The sequence below is a fragment of the Lepidochelys kempii genome, chromosome 10 (genome assembly GCF_965140285.1).
Source record: "Lepidochelys kempii isolate rLepKem1 chromosome 10, rLepKem1.hap1, whole genome shotgun sequence".
In the NCBI taxonomy this organism is placed as follows: domain Eukaryota; kingdom Metazoa; phylum Chordata; order Testudines; family Cheloniidae; genus Lepidochelys; species Lepidochelys kempii.
In genome coordinates this window covers 32,833,495-32,855,629 of record NC_136389.1, presented here as the reverse complement: position 1 = coordinate 32,855,629, position 22,135 = coordinate 32,833,495, and the positions used below count along the sequence as shown (strand labels likewise).

Below are 22,135 nucleotides of genomic sequence, written 5' to 3'. Positions count from 1 at the left end.
CTTTCTCAGTTTAAAATATCGTGTTTACCATAACTGATGTTAACCACCCTTGGACGGCATAGTTGTCAAATTACTAAAATACTGATGGTGAATGTGCCTCTAAACCTAGCTAGGGAGCTGTAAGGGTTCCCTGTTCATATAAATGAGTTATTACCCGGTATTTTAATCATGCTGAAGTCTATCTCAGTCGCATCTTTGAGACCAACATGTGAACTGTACTCTGTACAAAATAGCATTTTCTCTGATTTGTTTTAAATTTGCCTCATTTCAGTTCCTAAATTCCCTTTATTTTTGTCTCCTGGGACAAGATTAGTAGGCACATCTGACTGGCTTCCTCAATACCATTTCCTTTAGCTTATCCTCGGAACTTGTCACGTATCACTAACTATGGAAGGCTGGGTTTTCTTTAGCTAAGTACTTTCCTCGCCTATGTGCTAGAGGAAGTGGCGTCCTTTGAGTCAGTAACATACCAGTGCCCCAGCATGGAACTGTGGGAAGCTTTGCTGCTAGAGGTGCTGTCCTTGTTGATGAGCTATAATACCAAGGTCTTGGCCGTTTGTGGTTAATGATGCTCTCTGCTCAGAAGAGTATTATGAGTGGTGTTAATCCAGGTGTTTTGGCCAGTTTCCAGCCAAGATAGGGACTTTCTCTAACCCTCACCCTGCTGTCCAAGCTCAACTGGATATGATGATATTCACTTCCTGTCCCAAACTGTTGTAATGTTGCAGTGCATGGTTAAACGTGGAAACAAAAAAAACCCTATATATGTTGTGCAATCCCAGCAGAGTGAATAGCCATTGGTAAAATACACCCCTAACCATAGTTTCAAAACAAACCGTAAGGCAATTACCAGGCTCTTCCCCATGATCCTGAGAAATCTGGGCTGCAGATGTTCTAGTTTCTCTGCCAGTAGATGACCTCACAAGTACACCTACGACAGCTGAAAGAACTGTCCCATTCTCAGCCCTGCTTTTCGTTCCCTTTGTCACTCACTCTGATGAAGGAAGCAAGATGCTGGCAGCCCAGACTCTCCTCAGCCTCTTAGAAAAGCAAATTTGTTCAAATCCTCTGTTAATGGCATTTCTGACCAGCCAGAGCCACCAGCCAGAGTCACTTGTAATTGTGCAAACAGGTTTTTAACTCTTAGCAAAAGTTTTGCAACTAGTCTTTAAACAGCTGTGTGTCAGCAGAGGTGGAGGTGATCTGTGTATTGCACATCTGTTGGTCAAGTCTTCAAAGCTCTTTGGAGTCAGAGGTACTATAGAAACATAAGCTGTAAACCCCCTTCCCATCTCCTCTTCGGACCAAATTCTGCTGATCCACTCTGCTGATCTGTTGCATAATCAGCCCTGCCGTCTGGCAGGTCTGCAACTGACTTCACTGGGAGTCCTGCTTGGGGAGCAAATGTAGAACAGGCAGCATGGCTCAGAGGAGGGTTTCTGTGTGTGTATCTACGTTCCCTTCCCCCCTCCATGCCCAATAATATGCATGTGGCTAGGTCTTCCTAACTACTCTCTGAAATGCAGCACTCCTGTCGGACATCACACTGTGTGCTGCTGTTCAGCTGTATTCACTTAAACCCTGTGGACTGCTTGCCAGCTTCACTGTTAGTTTGTCAGAATAAGATGGAGTTCATGCTTTTGCCTACTGCAGTGGTTGTATATGACACAGCCCTTGACCATATGACAGGATGGAAAGCAGTCTTGCCTGGGGTGGCTGGCTGGATAAACCTTACTAAGTGCATGTTTTAGTTTGTCTTTACAGATGTGTTGGTTCATTGGCAAACTGTACTAAGAGGCTTTCGTTGTTGAAAGACTGTCTTCTACACATCCAAGAGGGAACATGAAGTGCAGCCTTCGGGAGACCGTACATTCAGACAGTGCACAAATTCACAAAGTAGTTCTGGCCTATGCTTTCCCCGCCAAATGTGCCAAAATGTAGCTGTGCTCTTGCAATAGTAGATTGGGAGCAGGAAGTGGAGCAGGAACCTAAGAGCTGCTTTCAGCTGCACCTTAGTCAATTATCTTTAATGAGTTGGGAATGTTTGGAGTGAGACATGGTAGTTTTGAAAATGTGGTATAGAAATGGCTAGCTAGAGATGCAGCAAACCCCTGCAGAGGATCTCGCAGTGTTTGAGGCTGAGCTGAGACAGGAAGTGGTTTCAGTCACAAGACCTTTAATAGCAACTGGTCTAAATTGATACATAGTCATGTCATTATATAGTTGAGAACTGAAAATTTTTCTAGGAAGCCTGTAGACTAACCATAGTTAAACATTTCCTAGAACATTCGGCCTCTGTAATGATTAGACTGAAGCTAGGAACGAAAAGGTGGTAGATTCCCAATTTTCTGTTCTCCTGCACCCTCCACAAAGTAAATTAAGACTGGTCTACATTGCAAAGTTGGGTCGATGCAAGATAGCGTACGTGGACCTAGTTGTGCATTTGTCTATTCTTAACTTTGTCTCCCACCAATGGAAGTGCCCCATTACGCTGACACCATAAGCAGCGAAGAGCCATAGCCATTGTACTTAGGTCAATGCAGTGCGAGTGCTAGACGCCGTGTTACTTATGTCGACCTTAACTGTCCTCCAGCAGCTGTCCCACAATGCCCCACACTGACTGCTTTGGTCATCATTGTGAACTCTGCTTCCCCGAGGTCACGGAGACCAGAACCCCCACCTCCACCCCTTAAAGCCCTGCAAATTTTTGAAATTCCTTTTCCTGATTGCCTGGCTTGTCGACCACACCTAGCAGCTCTCTCTTGTTGAGTGAAACTGCGCAGTTGACCATGCTGGCTGCACACTCCTGCCTGGAGTAGGCAGAAGATATTGGATCTCCTGGGCCTGTGGGGAGAAAAGGCTGTGCAGGCATAGATCTGAACCAGTAGTAGAAACCTTGACATCTGTGAGCAAATTGCTCAGGGGATGCAAGAGAAGGGGCATGACCAGGGACCACCAGCAGTGCTGCGTGAAAGTCAAGGAACTGCAGAAGGTGTACCAGAAGGCCAGGAAGGCCAACAATCGGTCTAGTGCCGAGCCACAGACCTGCTGCTCTTACAAAGATCTGTTTGCTATCCTCGGTGGAGACCCCAGCACCACCCCCAGCACTCTGAGGAGCCTGAGTCACAGGTCCCTGCCATGAACAGCAAGGAGGATGTGGAAGAGGAGGAGGAGGAATATGGGAGACAGGTGACCGGGGGAATCCAGCTGCACAGTGAGGACCTGTTTTTGATTCCACCGCAATCCAGCCAGTCCTGCCTTTTGATCCTGGGCAAGTTCACTGTAGGGTAAAGAGCCTTGGTAAGTGTGTGTGGATAAATATTTCAATTACAGGGGTGGCATCTCCAAAGTAGCAGGACATTCTTATTAATTGATTCTTGCTAGAAGAGGGAGTGGTACAACCAAGAGAGGTAGAGTTGCTATCAGGTTTTCATTCCCCTCTAGAGTTAGGCAAGGGGGCCACATGTTTATGTACACAGGGATGTCCCTTGAATTCTCCATGGAGATCTCAATGAAACTTTCATTGCAGTCCTCTTCCATTGTCAGCCGAAGGTTGCTAGGGAGGGCTGTCTTATTTCTTCTACCGTGGTAGGACGCTGTCCCATGCCACTTGGTGATCATTTTAGCAGGCAGCATTGCAGTACACAGGCTAGCAGCATATGAGCCGGGCAGCTCTGGGACACCAGCAGCAGCTGTGCTCTCTCTGCCTCTGTTACCCTCAGGGCTGAGATATCAGTTAAAATCACCACTGTCTGTGCCATTCAGTATTCAGTGCCATTGCCTTGTACAACTAGAATCCTGTGATCAAACAATTCCCTCCTCATTTCCCCTACCCCCAGTGGATCATACTCACCATGGCTGGTGCAGTGACTGGTGCCGTGCACAAGCAATCCCAAGTAGAAGCGAGAATGCAGAGCTTAAAGCTTTAGAGGAGCAACGGGAGTGAATTAAGCATCTTAAGTTTTGCTTTCTGTGGTGAATATGCTGACAGTGGTACCTCTGTGTGTTTATATCTGCAGCTGCTGCCATTGCGACCTTCAGGGTCTCCCCCTCCATACTGGCAGAGCCAGATGAGGAGGAGAAAAAGAAGAACTCAGGATGACATCTTTAATGAGATCCTGTACTCCACTGCACCATGAGCACAGGGCCTGGAGGATGAACTTTGCGGACACCTGGAGAAGGAAAGAGTGGAGGAGAGAGGCTCAGGAGTTCCAGCAGGACAAGGAGACGGAGACGCACCAAGACATAATGGGGCTTCTCAGACAGCAAACACAGATGCTGCAGACTCTGTTGCAGGTTTAACAATCCCAGGCTCACCTCTCTTTGCAGCCCATTGAGAACCCAATATTGGGACCTCCCTACACACCCCCTCCTCAACATTTCACGTGTAATCAGGGGTCACTGCAGTACCCCTGCCGCTCCACCCGGGGGCACATGAAAAACAATCACTGACCCATGACAGCCACAGTCGGTGTATTTGTAGCTGAAATGGGCATGAATGTTCTTTCCCCTTCACAAGTTCTGTTCTCTTAATAAATTCCATTTTATTCCATTTTTAATGGATTTGTTTTGAAATTGCACGGGTTCTTTTTGCACTGAAGTTGTTACAGAATAAAATTCTATTATTTGTAACCATTCATTTTTATTAGTTCACAACAGATGCTGCTGAGTGCTCAGCAGTTCTGAAAGCAACCAATTACCTGTTACTGCAAAGTGTCTCACAACTCATAAGGTCATTCAGAAACAACATTAATAGGTGCATTGACAATGTTCTTATTACTACACGTACAGCAATCACCACACGATTCCTACCAGGCCACTAAAGAGCAAGGTGAGGTAGAGTCCACTACAACAACACATGCTACTGTGGCTCACTGTTAAAATGGTCTTACAAAGCTTCCCTGAGCTGTGTAGCTCCACACTGAACTCTTCTAATAGCCCTTGTATCTGGCTGTTCAGATTCAGCAGACAGCTGCTCTGCCTCCACCCGCCAGAAACGTTTTTCCCCCTTGCTTCACAGATGTTATGCAGGACACAACGGGTAGCAATAGCCATTGGCTTATTTTTCTCACTGAGGTCACTGAGTAAACAACGCCTGCGTCCCTTCAAATGACCAAAAGTGCACTCAACTGTCATTCTGCATTGCTGAAAGAAAGTCCCTGCTTGCAGCTTTCTGAACAGTCCTGTGTTCTTAACGATGAGAGCATCGTGCACCTTCCCTGAGCAGCCCACATTGATATCAGTAAGGTGTTCCCAGTGATCCACCAACACTTGCCCAACTGTGGAACATTAGCTGTTTCTGTTGATGTACTCTCTGTGGCGTGGTGGTCTGGTGCCAGAATAGGGATGTGTGTGCCGTTTATTGCTCCACTATAGTTCAGGAACCCCATTGCTGCAAATCCATCCACTGTGTCCTGCACATTGCCGAGAATCACAGCCCTGCGTATCAGGAGGCGATTAATGGCCTTGCACATTTGCATCACAGCAGTCCCCGCAGTGGATTTCCCGACTCCAAATTGATTTCCTGCTGACCGGTATAAATTTGGCATTGCAAGTTTCCACAATGCAATCACCATTCGCTTCTCTGCTGCCAGTGCAGCTCTCATTTTGGTGTCCCTACTCTGGAGAGCTGGGGCAAGCTCAGCAAACAGATCCAGGAATATGGCCTTACGCATCTGAAAGTTCTGGAGCCACTGCTCGTCATCCCAAACCTGCATTACGATGTGATCCCACCAGTCGGTGCTTGTTTCTCAGTCCCAGAAGTGGCACTCCACCATCTGCAGCTGCTCCGCAAATGCTGCCCACAAACTTGAATTGGTGCTCGCTATGGCCCACAGCACTCTATCCTCCAGGGAAATGTCACGTTCCTCACTCATTCAGTAGTTCTTGCATCTCTGCAAATTCCTCAGGATCAGGCGCCCTGTGCTTGCAACATTCATGACACTAGTGCAGAGTTATACACGTGCCATGCTTCTGTCAGACGTGGCGGACAGCGAAGAGGGCCATGTGGGTTTGGGGGATTTTGAAAAAAGGTGCAAAGATTTTGGGATACAGATAAAATTATGGGATGGAGACAGCTGCAAACTGGGAAGTTGACCCCGTGCTCCCAGTCAGTCTTGTGCGACTCGTTTTGGCCGCATCATGCATTGCCAAGACTTCCCAAAATACAGTGTGCTGGCAGGTGGTGAGTTGCATAGTGGGATACCTATCCACACTCTGCATCGATACAAGCAGTCCTGGTGAGTATGCACACTGCCAACACAAAGGGGCCGGTATGCGCGCACATGAGCAGTGTACCAACTGCAGCAGCTCTGTGCCGACCTAACTTCTGTCGACATAAGTTTGTAGTGGAAATCTGGACTAAGGCCAGGTCTATGCTAAAAAGTTGACTTGACCCAGCTACCTCGCTCAGGGGTGTGAAAAATCCACACCCCCTGAGCGACTTGGTTAAGCCAACCTAACCCCAGTGTAGATCCCGTTGACCTAGCGAGGGAAGAACCCCTGTGCTGCTGCAGCTTTTCTAGTGAAGATCTACTCTAGCCCTGGGAGCTTGCTGCAGCCTGATAGGCCTAAGATATTACGTATGCTGCCCGTCTGGTGGCAGTGCAACAGGGTATTTAATGGGCCACATTGTACTTGGTAGGTGGTACTAGTCTACTTTGTATCTGAGGGCTCTACACTTGAAGGGCTACAGCAGCACAACTTCAGCTGCATTGCCATAGCGCTTCAGTGTAGACCCTACCTACACCAGTGGGAGAGGCCATCTACCATCCATGAGGCCATCAACCCAGCACGCTCTGTACTGGATCAACTAAACTACATGGCTCAGGTTGTGGATCTTTCACAACTCTGAGTGATGTAGCAGGATCGGCCTAACTTTTTAGTGCAGCGCAGGCCTAAGAGATCCACTGTTACACCTTTTAAAAATAGCAAAAATAACAAGGACTCCTCGTTATTTTTGCTGATACAGACTAACACAGCTACCACTCTGAAACCTTTTAAAATTTAGGTTATAATTAATGGAAGGAAGCACACTGAACAGAGAGGTAATGGGACGGTGGGTCTCTGTTTTCTATAGAAATGCCCCTTGTGCCATGGTTTGAAAATGAAGCCATTCTCAGCTCCCCTGAAGGAACATCATGAACAACTGTGGGTAAAGTTACTAGGTTTAAAATTCAGCTCATAGCAGTTAGAGATGGAAAGACATGCTAGAACTTCAAGTGCAGTACAGGATAGTTATCCCTACTCAGAAGCTCTCTTGGGTATTATGCTTTTAACTACATGAGAGTTTACTCTCTCTTGTTTCTCCTCTCCCCCTTCCTCCCTGCCCCCGATTTGCCAGATATACTCAGGGTCTCCTGCTGAGAAACTACACAGCTGAAAAGGAGTGCTCTGGATGTTTGGAATTCCAGCTGTCAACAGTTATAAAGCATTCTGTTTTTGAGATACTAGGTGATAAAATCAGTCCTAGATGAAGTCTGGGGAAAAAACAAGATAAGGGGTCCAATTGGAGAGGCTCACTGCTGCTCCGTGAGGACTGCTTTTTCATTGGTGGATGTCTCGTGCTCTAGAAGACAAGTGTTGTTGCTTTGAAATTAAGTCTCTAGCCCCATGAAGATAACCTTCAAATTGCAAACTGCCTGTAACCACTGTGCAGTGCCGTCTGCCTCTGGCTGCAGACAGCCTGAAACAATACCTCTGAGAGGAGTGAGCTGCTCCCATTTGACTCATTTGGGTAAGAATGGCGAAACCTAAAGATTAAAATGTTCTGACCTTTTGCTGCTGATCAAACCCAATGAGCGAGAGTGTCTGTTTAACAGCTACCTGATGTTGGATCCAGAAAAGCTGGTCATCAGTACAGATACCAGGAGGAGCGTATCTGGATGCCTGTCTGTGACCCAAGGAGAAGATGTGGTATATAACCTGTCTCATACTGTGGACCATCATTCTCACTCCTCCATTTCCAGAGTGAACCTTGAGCATCTGGAACTTTTTTGTAACTTCCTGCAGGAATTCATCATTTTCTTCCTTTTCTAGTGCGCGCACACGACGCTGGCATGTGGGGATGTGTCCAAACCTCTTCTGGCGCCTTTCAGAACGAACACAGACACTTTCCTTTCTCACAATGTTTTGCTTTTGTGAAGCAGCTGTGTGAGCCCTTTCTGGAATCGGGTCTTTCTGTGGCTTTGAGGGAATCTAGTGACCCATAGCTTGCAGGCATTGATTTCTTTATCACTACTGCCGGATTGGCAGGGCTGGAAAGTGAAGCCGTCAGGTAGCCATGGAATGAGCCTGGGCAGTGTCATCCCCTCGCAGCTCTGTTACCTCCTGCCATTGTGATTCAGCCTGGCTTGTGGGTAGGGTGCCAGTAGTCCTGTATTACAAGGGACATCGCATATTTAAATGGAAAATTACCTGTCTCTTACTAAATTGGGACACCTTTTATCTCATATTTCTACAGCAGGGGGCCAGTCAGTACTCACAGGTGCATCTTTCCACTCCCCTCCCAACTCTGGCCCTTCAGTGCTGGGCAGGGAAAGCAGACTGGGCTCAGGGCTGGGAGGGGAGTGGACAGATACACCCGTGATTACTGGCCTCCTACTGACTCTAGCCGTTGAGCGCAGTCCCCTCTGCTTTCCCTGCACAGGCTGCCTGTCTGTCTGGCAGGGCAAGTGGATGGGGCTGCGTGCCCTGGTGCTGCGCTGAAGAGCCAGGGTCAGGAAGGAGCTCTGTCTGGCAGCAGGGTGCACAGCATGGCAGCAGGCAAAGACCAGCCATGCAGCCTCCAACTTGGCTCTTGGTGCCTGTGCAGACGCTGAATGGCAGTCACAGTGGCTGCTGGCCCAGCATCTGACGCCCTGGGCTCTCTGCAGCATCCAGAGCTGGGGAGAGAGAAACCTAGGAAGCATGGGGTGGGGAGAAAGGAACATGTCCCCAGAGGTTCAAGTCTCATACGCTACAGATGCATGCTCTGGTCTCATTATTCCTGTGAAATTGAAGGCATAGGAGTTCTAGGGTTTGCGTTTGGGGTGGGGGGAGCAGTTCAAGTCCATTTTTACCCTATTGGAAGGAAAGGCTAGATGTTCATTGAGCCTCTTGAGCCTGGCAACATCTTTCCCCGGTATGTTTTCCAGCCTCTCTCCTTTGAATCAGCAGGCCCCCCTCCTGCCAGCTTTGTTAATTCACTACACTGGGGTATCTGCATTCTTAGCATCCGAAGTGTGTGTGTAAGGCTACATCTGCAGTACGAGCTAGAGGTGTCACTCCCCTGCTCGTGCCGGCTCTCATGAAGTTAGTGCTAATATAAATAGCAGCGTAGCCTTGATATCATGGGTAGCGGCTATGGGGGCACGGCTGAGCCAAACCTCCCTGAAACTAGTGGGTATGTGCTCAGCATGGCTCACCCATCCCTCTGCTGCATCTACCCGGGCTACCATGGCTACACATCTATTTATGCTCAGGTAGCATGAGCAGGGGAATCGCACCCCGAGCTCATGGTGAAGATGTCACTTCAGGCACTGTGCTTTCAGCTGCCAGCAAGAGCAGAAGGCTGGCTCCTTTCAGTGCTTTTTTAATGCAGTAAACAGCTATTGTGGCTTTTGAAAGCAGCATATTGCCCACAACAGCCCTTTAGGGTTCTGGTTGCAGGCAAAGTTGATTAGTTGCTAGGGAACTTCTAATTATCTGTCTGGGGATATACACGTGAATAGGGTCTCCTTGCCTGAGGCGTTTGGTTGGCCTGGTGGCTTTGATAAATGAGAACCAATAAAAGAGGGAAAGTATCTGCACTGTGAGGTCGTTTTGCTGCTTTATGATGTGTAAAGATGGCCTAAAAGGAATTTTCTGCTTATTTTTTTTCCGTAGGAATATTGGGTTTTTGTTATGTTGTTGGTGTTGGAGGACTCATTGGATACCTCAGAGATCTGACTTAGGGGTTTTATCCTTTCTCCTACCAAATGCAGTACGTTATCAGTTGGATCGCCATTTCTCATTCCCCCAGGCACCCATCTATGGTGGTATGTGTGTGCTGTTTTGTAGAACAAGGGTGATTATCCTGAAGTGCAGGGGGAGAACTCTTGGTCTGCAAATTGGAACTTGGCTGTGGTATTCTGCTATGTCTGTGTGAACCTTGCTCATGTAGATCAGATCCCCTGTGCACATCTGACAGCAGGTGTGCCATAAGTGTGTGTGACATTGATGAGTCTGACACAGTGTTTGGATACTATTGTGAGATAGGTGCTGTAGTTAAATGTTCCTATTTTCTGAACTGTGGAGGACTCAGAGAGCAGGAAGCGGCCTTGGAAGGGTCATTTCTGATAGTCCGACCTAGGATGATCACTTGTTCATCTTAAAATAAATCTGTGAATAATAGGCCCCATCTTTATCCAGTGGACTCTTCTTTCTTGCTCATTAGGAGTCCAGAAGAAAGGCTGAGAAGAAAGGCTCTTCTCAAGTCAGCCTTCAATTTAAATTGCAAACAGCCTTGGAGGGCAAGTGGGACCATGGATAACACCAGCCCTGGGGAGAAGGGCATGGAGGAGGGCAAGAAACCCAGCCTGTTTTGGGGCACCACAGCCTCAATAACCTCAGGTACTGAGTTTCTTGCCCTCCTCCATGCCCTTCCCCCAAGGGCTGGTGCCTTCTCCAGCTGGAAGCCAGTCCCTTTCACTCTGCTCTTCTGCCTTGGAGATCTCATGGCCAATGCTGAGCACAAGAGAAGCCATGGCTTAGTGTGTAACTGCAGCTACTTAGAGCTCTGTAGCTAACAGACTTAGTTAGGCTTGCAAGTTGAAGCCGGGGAACTGATGCAGTAGTTTCAGAAAATTCCAGAAATGAATCCCTGAGCCACCTCCTCTCCTGGCATCTGACGATACTTTAAAGTTCCATTTTCTGTAATTTACAAGATTCCCTGCAGTTGTTAAAGTGCTTTATGAAGTTCAGGCAATGGAAGCATTTGGGCCTATGCTGTGCACTCTCAAGTGAGATTTTAAATTGTCACTGTCTGCTGTTGTTTTGAAATTCATGTTCCTGACCTACTGTGTGTACAACATGGCAGGAGAGGAAAATCCGTGTGCTGTGTTTCAGGGGGAGAGGTTTATGCCAGATTGCAATTTGACTGATCTGGGGCGTGTGGTGATCTAACATCAAGGACTGTATGCGGCACTCTGGGTTTCTTTCGTGGCATAGGCAGGGTTGCTAATTTACCAGCTGAAGAACATGCTTTTAAAATGTTGTAGCCTATTATTATTGTGCTGAGGTATAAAGTGGGAAGCAAAATCTGTACTACTACACTTAGGACATTACTGCTGTGATAGAATCACAGAACTGCAGAACTGGAAGGGACCTCGGTGGGTTATCTAGTCCAGTCCCCTGCACTGAGGCAGGACTAAGGATTATCTAGACCATTGCTGACAAGTGTTTGTCTAACCTGCTCTTAAAAAACCTCCTTTGACTGAAATTCCACAACCTCTTTAGATAATTTCTTATAGTGCTTAACTATCCTGAGAGTTAGGAAGTTTTTCCTAATGGCCAACCTAGAAGTCCCTTGCTGCAATTTAAGTCCCTTACTTGTCCTGTCCTCAGTGGATAAGAAGAATAATTTAATACCCTCCTGTTTATAACTACCACTTATATACTGAAGACTGTTATGTTCCCCCTCTCAGTCTTCTCTTCTCCTGACTAAACAAACCCAGTTTTTTCAGTCACTCTTTGCATGTCATGTTTTCTAGACCTTTAATCATTTTTGTTGCTCCTCTCTGGATTTTCTCCAATTTTGTCCACATCTTTCCTGAAGTGTGCAGCCCAGAACGGGACCGAGTGCTCCAGCTGAGGCCTTATCAATGCTGAGTAAAGAGAGAGAATTACTTCTCTTGCCTTGCTTGCAACACTACTGCTAACGTATCCCAGAATAACGTTTGCTTTTTTTGTAGCAGTATTTCACTATTGACTCATATTTAGTTTGTGATGCGTAGTTTGTATAAAGTAGGAGGCAAAATCTGCAACACTACCCTTAGATACTGCTACTACAGTGTACCATTTCGACGCATCACTAATGGCATTAGTTATTTTCTAGATACTTTGTGCAGCTGGAAATTGCACAGGAGCTCCTTTGGATATGTGAATTGGTGGGGTGCAAATAAATCCAAATTGCTCTGGTTCCTTAGTCTGCTAGCCATGTTTCCTGTTTAATCACTGTACCCGTTAAAAATATGTTCATTTCTTCCTTCTGGAAGATAAGCGTCGTCTTATGTTTGGTACAGATTCTTTGTGTTCATTGCAAGTGGGGATTGACAGCCCATCAGAATGACGTCCTCTCTCCGCAGAACAAGTACAGCACAGGAGGTGGCCGGGGAGCCGTCCCCCTGTACTACCCCACCAGAGTGCCTCAGCTCTACCCTGGCAGCCCCACCCCCTAAAGCTGGGAGGGGAGCTCAGCCACCCAGGCCTAACAAAGAGTCATCACTTTTTGTGGGCCACACTCTGTATCACAATACAGCTCCCCACAGCCAGCCACCAGTCTTGAGCCTTACTTTTTAATCTGTCTTGGTGTTGGCTTAACATGGGCTTTGTCTCTCATTGTTGAAACCCCGTTTTCTTTCTTCTCAGTTGAACTTTGATTTGGATCGTGGCGTGTTCCCTGTGGTGATCCAAGCCGTAGTGGATGAAGGGGATGGTAAGCTAGATGCTTTTTCATTGGTTGGTTGGTTCTCCAAGCTCCTTGGAGGCTTTGTCTGCACTGTGAACTCGGTGACTGAGTCCCCCTCTCACATACACACACTAGCTCTCAGCAAGCTAACGAGAGCACGCATAGCCGTGTAGCCTCAGTAGCACAAGTAGCAGCCGCATGGGTACGTACCCACCAGTTTCGGGGGGGGGGGGGGGGGGGGGGGTTGGACTCAGCACGACTCAGCCATGCCTCCCCTGCCAGTACCCGTGTTTCTGCAGCTACCCCGCTCTTTATACTTGGGCTAGCTCCAGCCTGAGTATATGTACATAAGCAGGGGAATCACACCCTTGGCTTGCATGTAGAGATAGCTGTAGAGGGGTGCAACCCCCAAACACGTGCTTCATGCAGGATGGGGCTTAATGACTCCATGTGTTTCCAGTGTTTCAGGAATGTGACTTAAACATCCAGGGGAAAGGGGCCCAGGTAACAGTCAAATGTGCCTTTTACACTCAGATTTCATTTGGAGAGGAAGGGTGGTCTTATGGCTAAGGCACTGGCTAGGTCAGACCTTGGTTCAGTTCCTGGCTGTGCCACAGACTGTGGTGTGACCTGGGGCAAGTCCCTTCATCCTGCTGCACCTCAGTTTCCATCTGTAAAATGGGGATAGTAATACTTGCTCTTTGTCTGATCAGACTGCGAGTCCTCTGGCTATGTGTATGTGCAGGCAGGCAGGCCCTGATCTGTGTGAAATCTTTAGGTGCTGTTATAATAACATTAATGTTTCCAAGCTCTTCAAATCACTGTTAAATCAAACTGTTTTTACAGTGAAACCTAACTTTGAATGTTGAAAGGCTCTGGTTAGTTCAAAGGGCAGCTGAATTCTTTCGGCCCTACCTGACAATCAGCCAGAGCAGCTTTTTATTTGTCAGTTTTTAATACATTCACCCATTTAAAAACATTCATTGCTTTTTTTTGATGCATGGCTGGCTAATAAATATAATATCTAGACTGCCATTCGTGTTGCATGAGGTTTGTTCCTCTGCAGGCTGTTTGTGTGGCTACCACTCCTCCTGAATGTCAGCAGTTAATGGGAGACATTTCGCTTACCTTTGTCGTAAGCACAGTCCTTTCTCTATTGAAGCCAGTGGGGCCAGGATTTCACCCTAGTTTTTTTTTGTTTTTTTTGTAATGTCTTCCAAAGCAGAGACCAACAGATTATTTACAGTAACTCCATTTCCAGCACAAACATTGCAGCATTGTGCTAGGACGTGGGAACCAGAAATGTGAAACTGTCCAGAAACTGATGGCAAGCAAAACCAGTTGAGAAAAATCCCCAAATATGAACCAACATGAAGTTGAGCAATAAGGCATAATATAGTATGAAGGAAAGGAGTTGTAAAATGTTTGCAGTTGTAATAATCTAAGGTGCTGTTAGTAACACTGGTAAAGAAGTTTGGTTTTTCTTAGATGTAAAAGTGTCTCTTTCATTATGTCTGGGGAGTGCTTTGACAATCTACTTGTATGCTGCAGTGGTGCGTATATATAGAAATGCCTATCATGGCCTGATAAATAGAACAAGAAGAGATGGGGAATAAGGAAACAAGCATACAGCTGTGTGCATACTGCAGTGTCTCTTAGTCAATAATGCACTCTCATTTGATTTAATAAACTCTGTAAATCTGTCCTAATAACCTAGACAGGCAATGGCTTTTAAATCCCCTCCTGGAAAAAATATCAACGCGCACAGTATATGACCCCGCAAAGGGATCTGAGAAAATTTGATGTGCCTTTTTCTTTCTTTTTAATGAATGAAAGAGCTAGTAGTAGGTGTTCTGATCACCTGGTAAGTGATAGGCATGTGCATTAAATAAAATTGAACGGTAAATGAAAAGAGCAATCAGCAAAATGCTTTGTTTGTCCGAAAGCTGCCAGGAGATGCTTGCTTTCTGTGCAGAACTGTGAGTATAAAGCTACTGGGCTGGAACTGGAACTGCTCTAAGTTTAAAATCCTTAATGGAGGGGAGATTTCTGTGCAGCATGTGACTGTCCAGTTCTGGCTATGCAAGCTGCCTGCATGAACAGGCCTAGTTTCTGTTTAGGTTCTCCTATCTCTAACTTGGCTTTAAAATGGTTTATGGGAGAGCTGAAGTTAATTCCATTGCTCAGATTAGAATTTATACTGGCTTGTTTGCAGAAAAATCCCCTGGAACTTGTTTCCTCCTCACTGATAGCAGGGAGGGGATCAGCCCCCCTGGCCTCCATACACACACTTTTATCTTTGCCAACTATACTTTACCTGCTAAAGACTCTCTGTGAGAGCTCGGTGTGACCCCAAGGGTCACCAGTCACTCTTGGCAAGAGAGTCCATAGTTTCTCCTCCCACATGTTGCTTTTTTAAGCCAGAATCAAATGAATGGGTCGCCTTGTCATTTATGCCCTTTGGGGCTGCAAAGGAACCTACTGAGCTCCCTTCCCTTTGGAAGCAGAGTCATTTCCTTCTGCCGTTACTAGCCTGGGAGCTGACAGCAGAATCAGCAGGTCACTCAAAACCTTCCCTGCATCCCTAGCTAGTTGCCATGTGGTCATGTGAGTGGGACCAAAGGCAGTTATACCCCTTGTCCCCCTTGTCTTGCCTCGTGACTCCTCCAGACTCTCATCTGAGGCTCTGCATGTACGAGTCTGACTCCTAAAACACACTGTCTTTGCCTGGCTCCTGAGTGTTGACGGAGCCACGCGTACAGTGCTGGAAGCTTCATCAGTTGCTTTTGAGCTCTCCTAGAAGAATGAGATCACCCCCAATTGGGAAGGGGCCAAACGTGGGGGGAGAAGGACAGAAGGGGCCAGAGAATGAAACCAAGATGTTTGGGTCTGTACTTGATAAACTGCTGGTACAATTAATAAATGAATTGGGAATCCCTAGGACTAGAGTAAAATAAGGCAATAAACACTGAGGATTTGCCAGCTGTAGATAAACCAGCCTGACGTCTCTCTTTGCGAGGATAACAAGCTTAGGGAGTAAAAGAAACCCAGCAGGCTTTTCGCTCTCACTGCTTTGGTGTCTGTAAAGGAGAAGCCAGATTGCATGGAACAGCTGCGAGAGATGCAGCTGGTAAAATGGATCTGAGTGGGCAGTGGTTCACAGGCTGTCTGCAGGATGGAGGTGCCATTTGGCCCTACAGGGCTGTTCTCTGGGCCCAAGTGTTTACCATTCTCCAGAGGCTAATGTGGAGAAGTCACTAATTGAATTGCTGGACAGTATAAACTGGGAGAGCTGTTGACATTGCAGGCAAGGATGAAAATGCAGCATGGGCCAATTAAAGGGGGAAATGGGATATAATTCATCTTGTGTGCAGCAGCTGGATTCCCAGTCATAATAACCTGGGCTGTTACATTCTTTACGTTGAACCCCTTCTCCCCAACATGCTCCAAATCATAAGGGGATTGGCCTCACAGAGCAATAGCCATGAAATACTCTCTGTTCCCCTTTCCCGCCCCCCTCCCCACCGAAAAATGGCGGGGAGAAGCATAACCCTCGTTCTGTTCCCTCTGTGTGTGGTGGGCTTGGAGGTGCCGACCTTGTTCAAGGTTTTAACCAATGTTGTTCTCTCTTTCCAGTGGTGGTTGAAGTTACTGGCCATGCTCATGTTCTCCTGGCTGCATTTGAAAAGGTAACTGAGCCCTGCCGTTCTGCTTCCTTTCCTGTGTGTCCACATAGCCATGTGGATGGAAGTGTCCATGGTACAGAATGTCTGTCTTTTGTTCTGTTTGCATGTGACTGGGGCTCCCAGGTGCTACCATAATACGCTACCATCATATGTAACATACATCAGCTCCCATGCAGGTGTATTCAGTACACAGAGTTGTGGTGGTCAACCAGCCAATTGTAGGCAACATCTCCTGGCCACCTGAGGATTGGAATGATTCCAGCATCTAGGATGTTTAAATGCAGTGGTGTTTAGACAAAAGAAGGCTGTCATGGTAGTATGATCAGAGCCTTCAGATCCATCTGCAGGACCAGATCTGCTATATGACTGTTTAGTCTGAGACCAAATCCTGTTACAAACTGGTGCTATGTTATATGTGAAGACCAGGGCTCTCACAGTGTTTGGGAACATGGTAAGAGTAGCTTATTCCCACCCAGAGGGCAAATCTAAACCATGATATATTACAGGGAACTCTGCTGTATGGATAGGTCCCGGTACTGATTGTCTCCCCCCCGCGGCATGCAGAGTCTGATAGCAGTGCAGCTACTGCTTCTCCATGCTGCAGCTGTTAAGGCACCTTAGTGGGAGTACCTAGAGGTTGTTCAGGGAGTTTAGTGGTGCAAACTGCACTTGAGGGCAAGGCGAGAGGGGCTGGGAGAGCGATCGGAGGGAGCAGCGTGTTTGCTTTTCTTTTTCCGAGCCGTGGACTAGTACCCGAAGTGTGGGAGTCTGCAATGCCTGAGGTCTAAGCCTGGTTCTGCTCAGGGCTTGCTGGGACCCTGGCCAAGTTGCACAACCTCCCTGCCCCAGTTTTCCCAGCTGTAACATGGTGGGGATAGCTTCCTCCAAGGGAGTGGGAGGGCTAATCAGTTGGTGCTGGAGAAAACCCCTGGCTGGAAAGGTGCTCTGGGAATTAAGTTATTTTACGTGGTGTTCGCTGACCTTGGAGGTGGATAAAAAGTCTCTCCTCGATCTGCTTTGGGGAGTGGGGAGGCCCTCCGGTGGATGGAGAGAGCTCAGCTGGGGGTGCCATCTGCCAGCTAGGGAACTGTTAGAACAAGGAAAAGGGCAGCTCTCACTTCCTCTGGGAATTTCTTCCTGCCTCTTCCCTAAATTCTCCTGGAAGCAAGAAGAGCAAACTTGCTCTCTCCCAGTATATCTGGCCCTGCCCATACTGTGAATCAGGAGAGAGCCGGGCAGGTATTGAAGCCTGAAATGGTCAGAGCCAGGCTGTTGCCTGTGGTGGGAGATTCTCTAGGTGCCCCTTTGGGACTATGATGAGATTATGGGAAGGATCAGGCCCTTGTTCCATATGAGACAAAAGTGAGTGGTGTTGCACGGTGCCTGGTGAATTAACGTCTGTAGCCAAAGCGTTCACCGTTCCCTGCTCTCCAAAGACCCTTAGTTATTCCCCTTGCTGCTGCCTTCGTGCCCTCTTGGCTGTAGCTAGCGCCAAATCCACTGCCAGTGTAATTTTGTATGCAGGACAGTCAGAGGGATGGGGTTTGTCTCGCCACTATCCGCTTGAGAAGACCGAGCTCACCACTCTCGCATAGTGCCCAGCCTCCTGTGGCTACGGAGCTGGAGTCCTGAAATGAACCTTGCTCTGCATTCCTGGCATCATATTCTAGCACCATGTGGCCAGCCTTTATAATAAACGCTTCTTATAGAAATCTGTTCCCCATGGCCTCCGGCTGATGGAGCAAGTTTTGTCTCCTGAGCTGTGAGAATTGGCACCTCACTGTGACTGATACCGGAAGGTGCAACATTCCATGGTGCATGATAATTCTGTTAGAAATCATTAGTGCTGCTGTGATAGTTTCCATTTCGGTAGCACTTTCTGTCCCAGAGAGTCCAACACTCTGGATGCACGGTGACACCAATACTCGGCTCTCTCTGGGAGAGAGGCAGCAGCTGGTACTCACTCGGCATGTTGCCGCCTGGTGGGGAGGAGCAGAAATTTAGCAATGATCTTTCCCTTCCCCCCACCCCCCTCCCAACGAAGTGGCCCACGGGCTGCTCGCTCTCCAAGCAAGGCAGAAAGGATCTTGGGGTTTTGAGCCCTCCTGGAACTTCCTCTCCTTCAGAAGATCCAAGGGCTTAACCTGTAATTCCAAGGAGTCTGGGTGCTTTTGACTTGATGCATAGAGCACGGAGATCTCCAGCTATTGTAATGTGGAGGTCCATGGGGTTTCGGCTGAAGGGGAAGCATGCCAAGTGCACCTTATGCCAGGTGGAAATGAGTGCCTCCCTAATATTTAGAGAGCAGAGCAAGGTGCTCAGCAAAACTCAAAAGCACCTAAAGCTGCCTGGGCCATTGCATGAGTGGTGCTGAGCTCAGTCCAGTGCCCAGACCTCTTGAGTGCCCCATGTTTGAGCACAAGCACTTCCATCATTCCTCTTCACTCTCCACCTGCTCTGTGCTTGTTAGCCCACCAGTTGGGCATCACCATCCTTGGTGCAGCCTGCTCCTAGGTATTGGTGATTTTCCTGGGCAGTCCTGAGTGCCTTCTGCTAGACTTGGCTGCCAGACTGCTTCAGGGAGCATTGCACCACAGCCCCTGCCTTCAGCACAGCCCAGCCAGTGTGGAATGGAGGCTGGAGTCCCAGGGCAGTAAGGAGTCTGTGATCACTGTATGGGGTTCCCCTCATGCTGTGGAGGGGCTGATGGCCCAGCTGATCCTGGACTGGGGGTGGAACACACCCATGGCTCCTTCTCCTAAACCATAGCCCCCCCATATTCCTGCCCCCATAGCTGGCCCTTGGTTTCCTGTGTCTTGTTGAATGTCACCTTAAAGGCTAAATGCAGACCAGCCCTCCCCTATTGGGCCTGGGACAGTCAGGAGGGACACCCTCTTCTCTGGGGAACCTCCCATGCCCTGACCATGTTATGAGGGGCTAGGTTACCTGCTTTATTTCCTTGATTCCTAGCCCTGTTTGTTTGGCCCCCTGTGTCCGGGGTTGCTGGCGAGCATGGAGGGTTATTCTTTGCCTGGTGTTTTGGGAGCGCAGTGGAGGCGGGTTGGCCTGATCCGTGGCCCTGTGTGAGGTGTTGCAGTGTGGGAGAGTGGGAAAGGGGGTGGGGGGGTGCAGTAAAGAGGAGTAGCTGGTTACCTGTTTGAAGACTGAGGAGCAATGTTGCCTGTGCCATGCCAGCAGGTGGCTTGGTAGTGAGTGGCAGACTGGGAGCTGAACAATTTTAACATTAGGGTGTTTTATAGACAGGGATTCTTTGTCAGTCCATTCGCTGAGTAATGTGTGTGTCCCCAGGGGCAGCCTTGGCCTCCCTCAGACTGTTCATGCAGCAGGCCAAAACTCTTGGTGGCCTTGCATGGAATTCATGTTGCTGGCTGATGCCATTCGGGTCCTGCCCAGAGTTGGGCACAGAATATAGTGGCAATTTCCAGAGCATGCTGCCCACTGCTGAGCAAATGGAGGGAGCAGCTAGGACCCTTCTCCAGAGGGCTAAGCAGCCAGGAGTCTTGGTGGAAGATGCAGGAAAGTGTAAAGGGAGCCATGGAATCGGGATATGGTCCCTTGACTTTGCTTGATGGGATTGTGACGCAGTGATGGGTGATACATGTTTGCAACCTGAGAGCGCATCCTGCCATGATCCTGTCATGGCCCCAAAATTTTGCTCGCAAGGCTGAGCTATCCAACTGCAGTCTGAACAGAGAGCTTGTGAAGTGCAGTGACCATTGAGGACTTTAGCCCCATGGGCAGCAGATATCAGAGGCCAGGGGAGGTTGAGCCTTCCCAAAAGCCCTGCGTGGCTCTGCCCCCAGGTCCCCTCCTGCTTCGCTGCGCTCTACAGCTCTTCCCCCATGGTCAGGGCCCCAGGCTGGGGCTAGTGGGGGCCAGCCTGCAGCCAGGAACTCCGGGTGGCTGGAGCCAGTGCTCACACCACCCACGTGGTGCTCTGGGACTGGGGGCGTTCAGGCGGCCTGCGGGGAGGGGGGCCTGCAGGGCCTTGGACAGAAGGGACAGGCCGGGGGCTAGCCTCCCCGAGCCCACGGTTCACCCACCGTCCATGTTTGGCAGACTAGGGAAGGCAAATCCAAGCATAGGTGGAACATAGCAGCAAAATGTCCCTTGCAGCCCCCCCGCACTGCTCATGAAAGGAATACAGGCTTCAAGCAACCAGGAAGCTGCACGTTTTCTGCTCTGCCAGTTTTCTGCTCTGCAGCCGCAGCCTTGCTCCTTCCAGACAATCTCCACCCCACCCGTGGCCCTCCTCACCTTGTTTGCTTAAAGCACATTTACTCTCCTTAGAAAAGTCTGGGGCTGTTTGAAGTGTAGGCCATTAATCCAAAGCAGCTTTGTTTGTTAAGGATCCAATTACTGCCAGAGTCACCAGAGCAAGCGGAGAAGGGTGCTCACAGAACTCGGACATACCAGCAGGGTTCAGTAATTTGCTATTTATGTATTGGTAAAACAAACATGTAACCTCGGCAGTACGTGTGTAGTCTGCTGGCCTCGGCAGTTCAGTGTGTGACTGGAAAATGCGGCTCTTGAGTCTTTTTGTGTGTTTCATGTTAATGATGCAGTTCTTTCCTTTTTATGACTCCCTCAGTGAACAGATGTGTGCTTACATGTGTACACACCTATCAATCTGCTAGATGGTTCCCAGGGCTATTAAGTGTCTTGCAGTGAATCTCCTTTCCCATCCCCAAAATATCTCAATCATCCACTTCTTTTCTGGGTTGTAACTGACTAATTGCACCTTGAGTGTCCCCAGGAACACAGAGGAAATGGAAAAAAGCATAGTGCCTTGGAGTCCCATCTCTAGTATCCTTTGCATGTAAACTTGTTCCAACTCTAGACGTGCCAGTTAGATGAGTTAAATACAGTTCTGCTCTGAAAATGGAATCATATTAATTGTGTCTGACTCGAGATCAAATCTACACAGCTGTCAAGTAAAGAGATGGCTTTCCTACCAGCCCTGCACACTCCCCCGTGCTCTCTCTCTGGCTCACTCTTCATCAGCAACTATTCTACAATGGGATGCTACCGGGGTGAAAGTAATTTAAGGACTTACTGGTACTCTCGAGTTCTGAGCAGGGGGCGTGGCCTCGACAGGAAGAGGCTTGGCCTCAATCGGAAGAGACAGGGCCTTTAAATACTGGGGCCCTTTAAATCAAGATTTAAAGGCTCCGGCTGTGCCTGGGAGCCCCGGGGCCTTTAAATCACCCCCGGAGCTACCAGCTGCAGAGGTGGCTGGGAGCCCCGGGGCTTAGGGGCAATTTAAAGGGCCCCAGGCTCTGGCTGTCGCTACTGCAGCAGAGCTCCAGGGCCTTTAAATCACGGCTGGAGCCCTGCCACCACTACCCCAGGGGCTCCGGCAACGGGGCTTGGGCAACGCTTTAAAGGGCAAGGGGTTCCAGCCGCTGCGGGGAGCCCTGGGCCCTTTAAAGCGCCCCCCCCCCCCCCGAGACCTGTGGCCGGAGCCCCTGGGGTAGTGGTGTCAAGGCTCCGGCAGCGCTTTAAAGGGCCCAGGGCTCCAGCCACTGCGGAGAGCCCTGGGCCCTTTAAAGCTCTAGCCTGGGGAAGCTGGTCCAGTCCGGCATGGCGTACTGGCTCTTGCTGGTACACCGGACCAGACCGGCTTACTTTCACCTCTGGATGCTACTGAAATAACAATTTGGGTGGTGCAAGAGCCAGACTAGATTCCAGCTCCCACTCTCAGAGCTGGGCTGGCTTTGGAGCACTCATAGTAGTAAAATGGAGTAATCACTTGTAGTGTGTTAAGACTTCTGGCTCTGAA

The 22,135-nt window shown here is 48.6% G+C and overlaps 1 protein-coding gene across 6 annotated transcripts in view; it reads left to right on the top strand.

The window, feature by feature from the left end:
• MGRN1 (mahogunin ring finger 1) overlaps nucleotides 1–22,135 on the top strand; it is a 106,192-nt gene that overhangs the window by 46,554 nt on the left and 37,503 nt on the right. For 4 of the 6 annotated variants that reach the window (XM_073362743.2, XM_073362744.2, XM_073362748.2 and 1 more), the window contains 3 exons: nucleotides 12,607–12,673; nucleotides 14,593–14,625; nucleotides 16,283–16,335. In XM_073362743.2, the coding sequence (XP_073218844.1) occupies nucleotides 12,607–12,673; nucleotides 14,593–14,625; nucleotides 16,283–16,335 (153 nt within the window). The remainder of the gene's footprint in view (nucleotides 1–12,606; nucleotides 12,674–14,592; nucleotides 14,626–16,282; nucleotides 16,336–22,135) is intronic. The other 2 variants (XM_073362742.2, XM_073362747.1) reach the window with 1 other exon arrangement.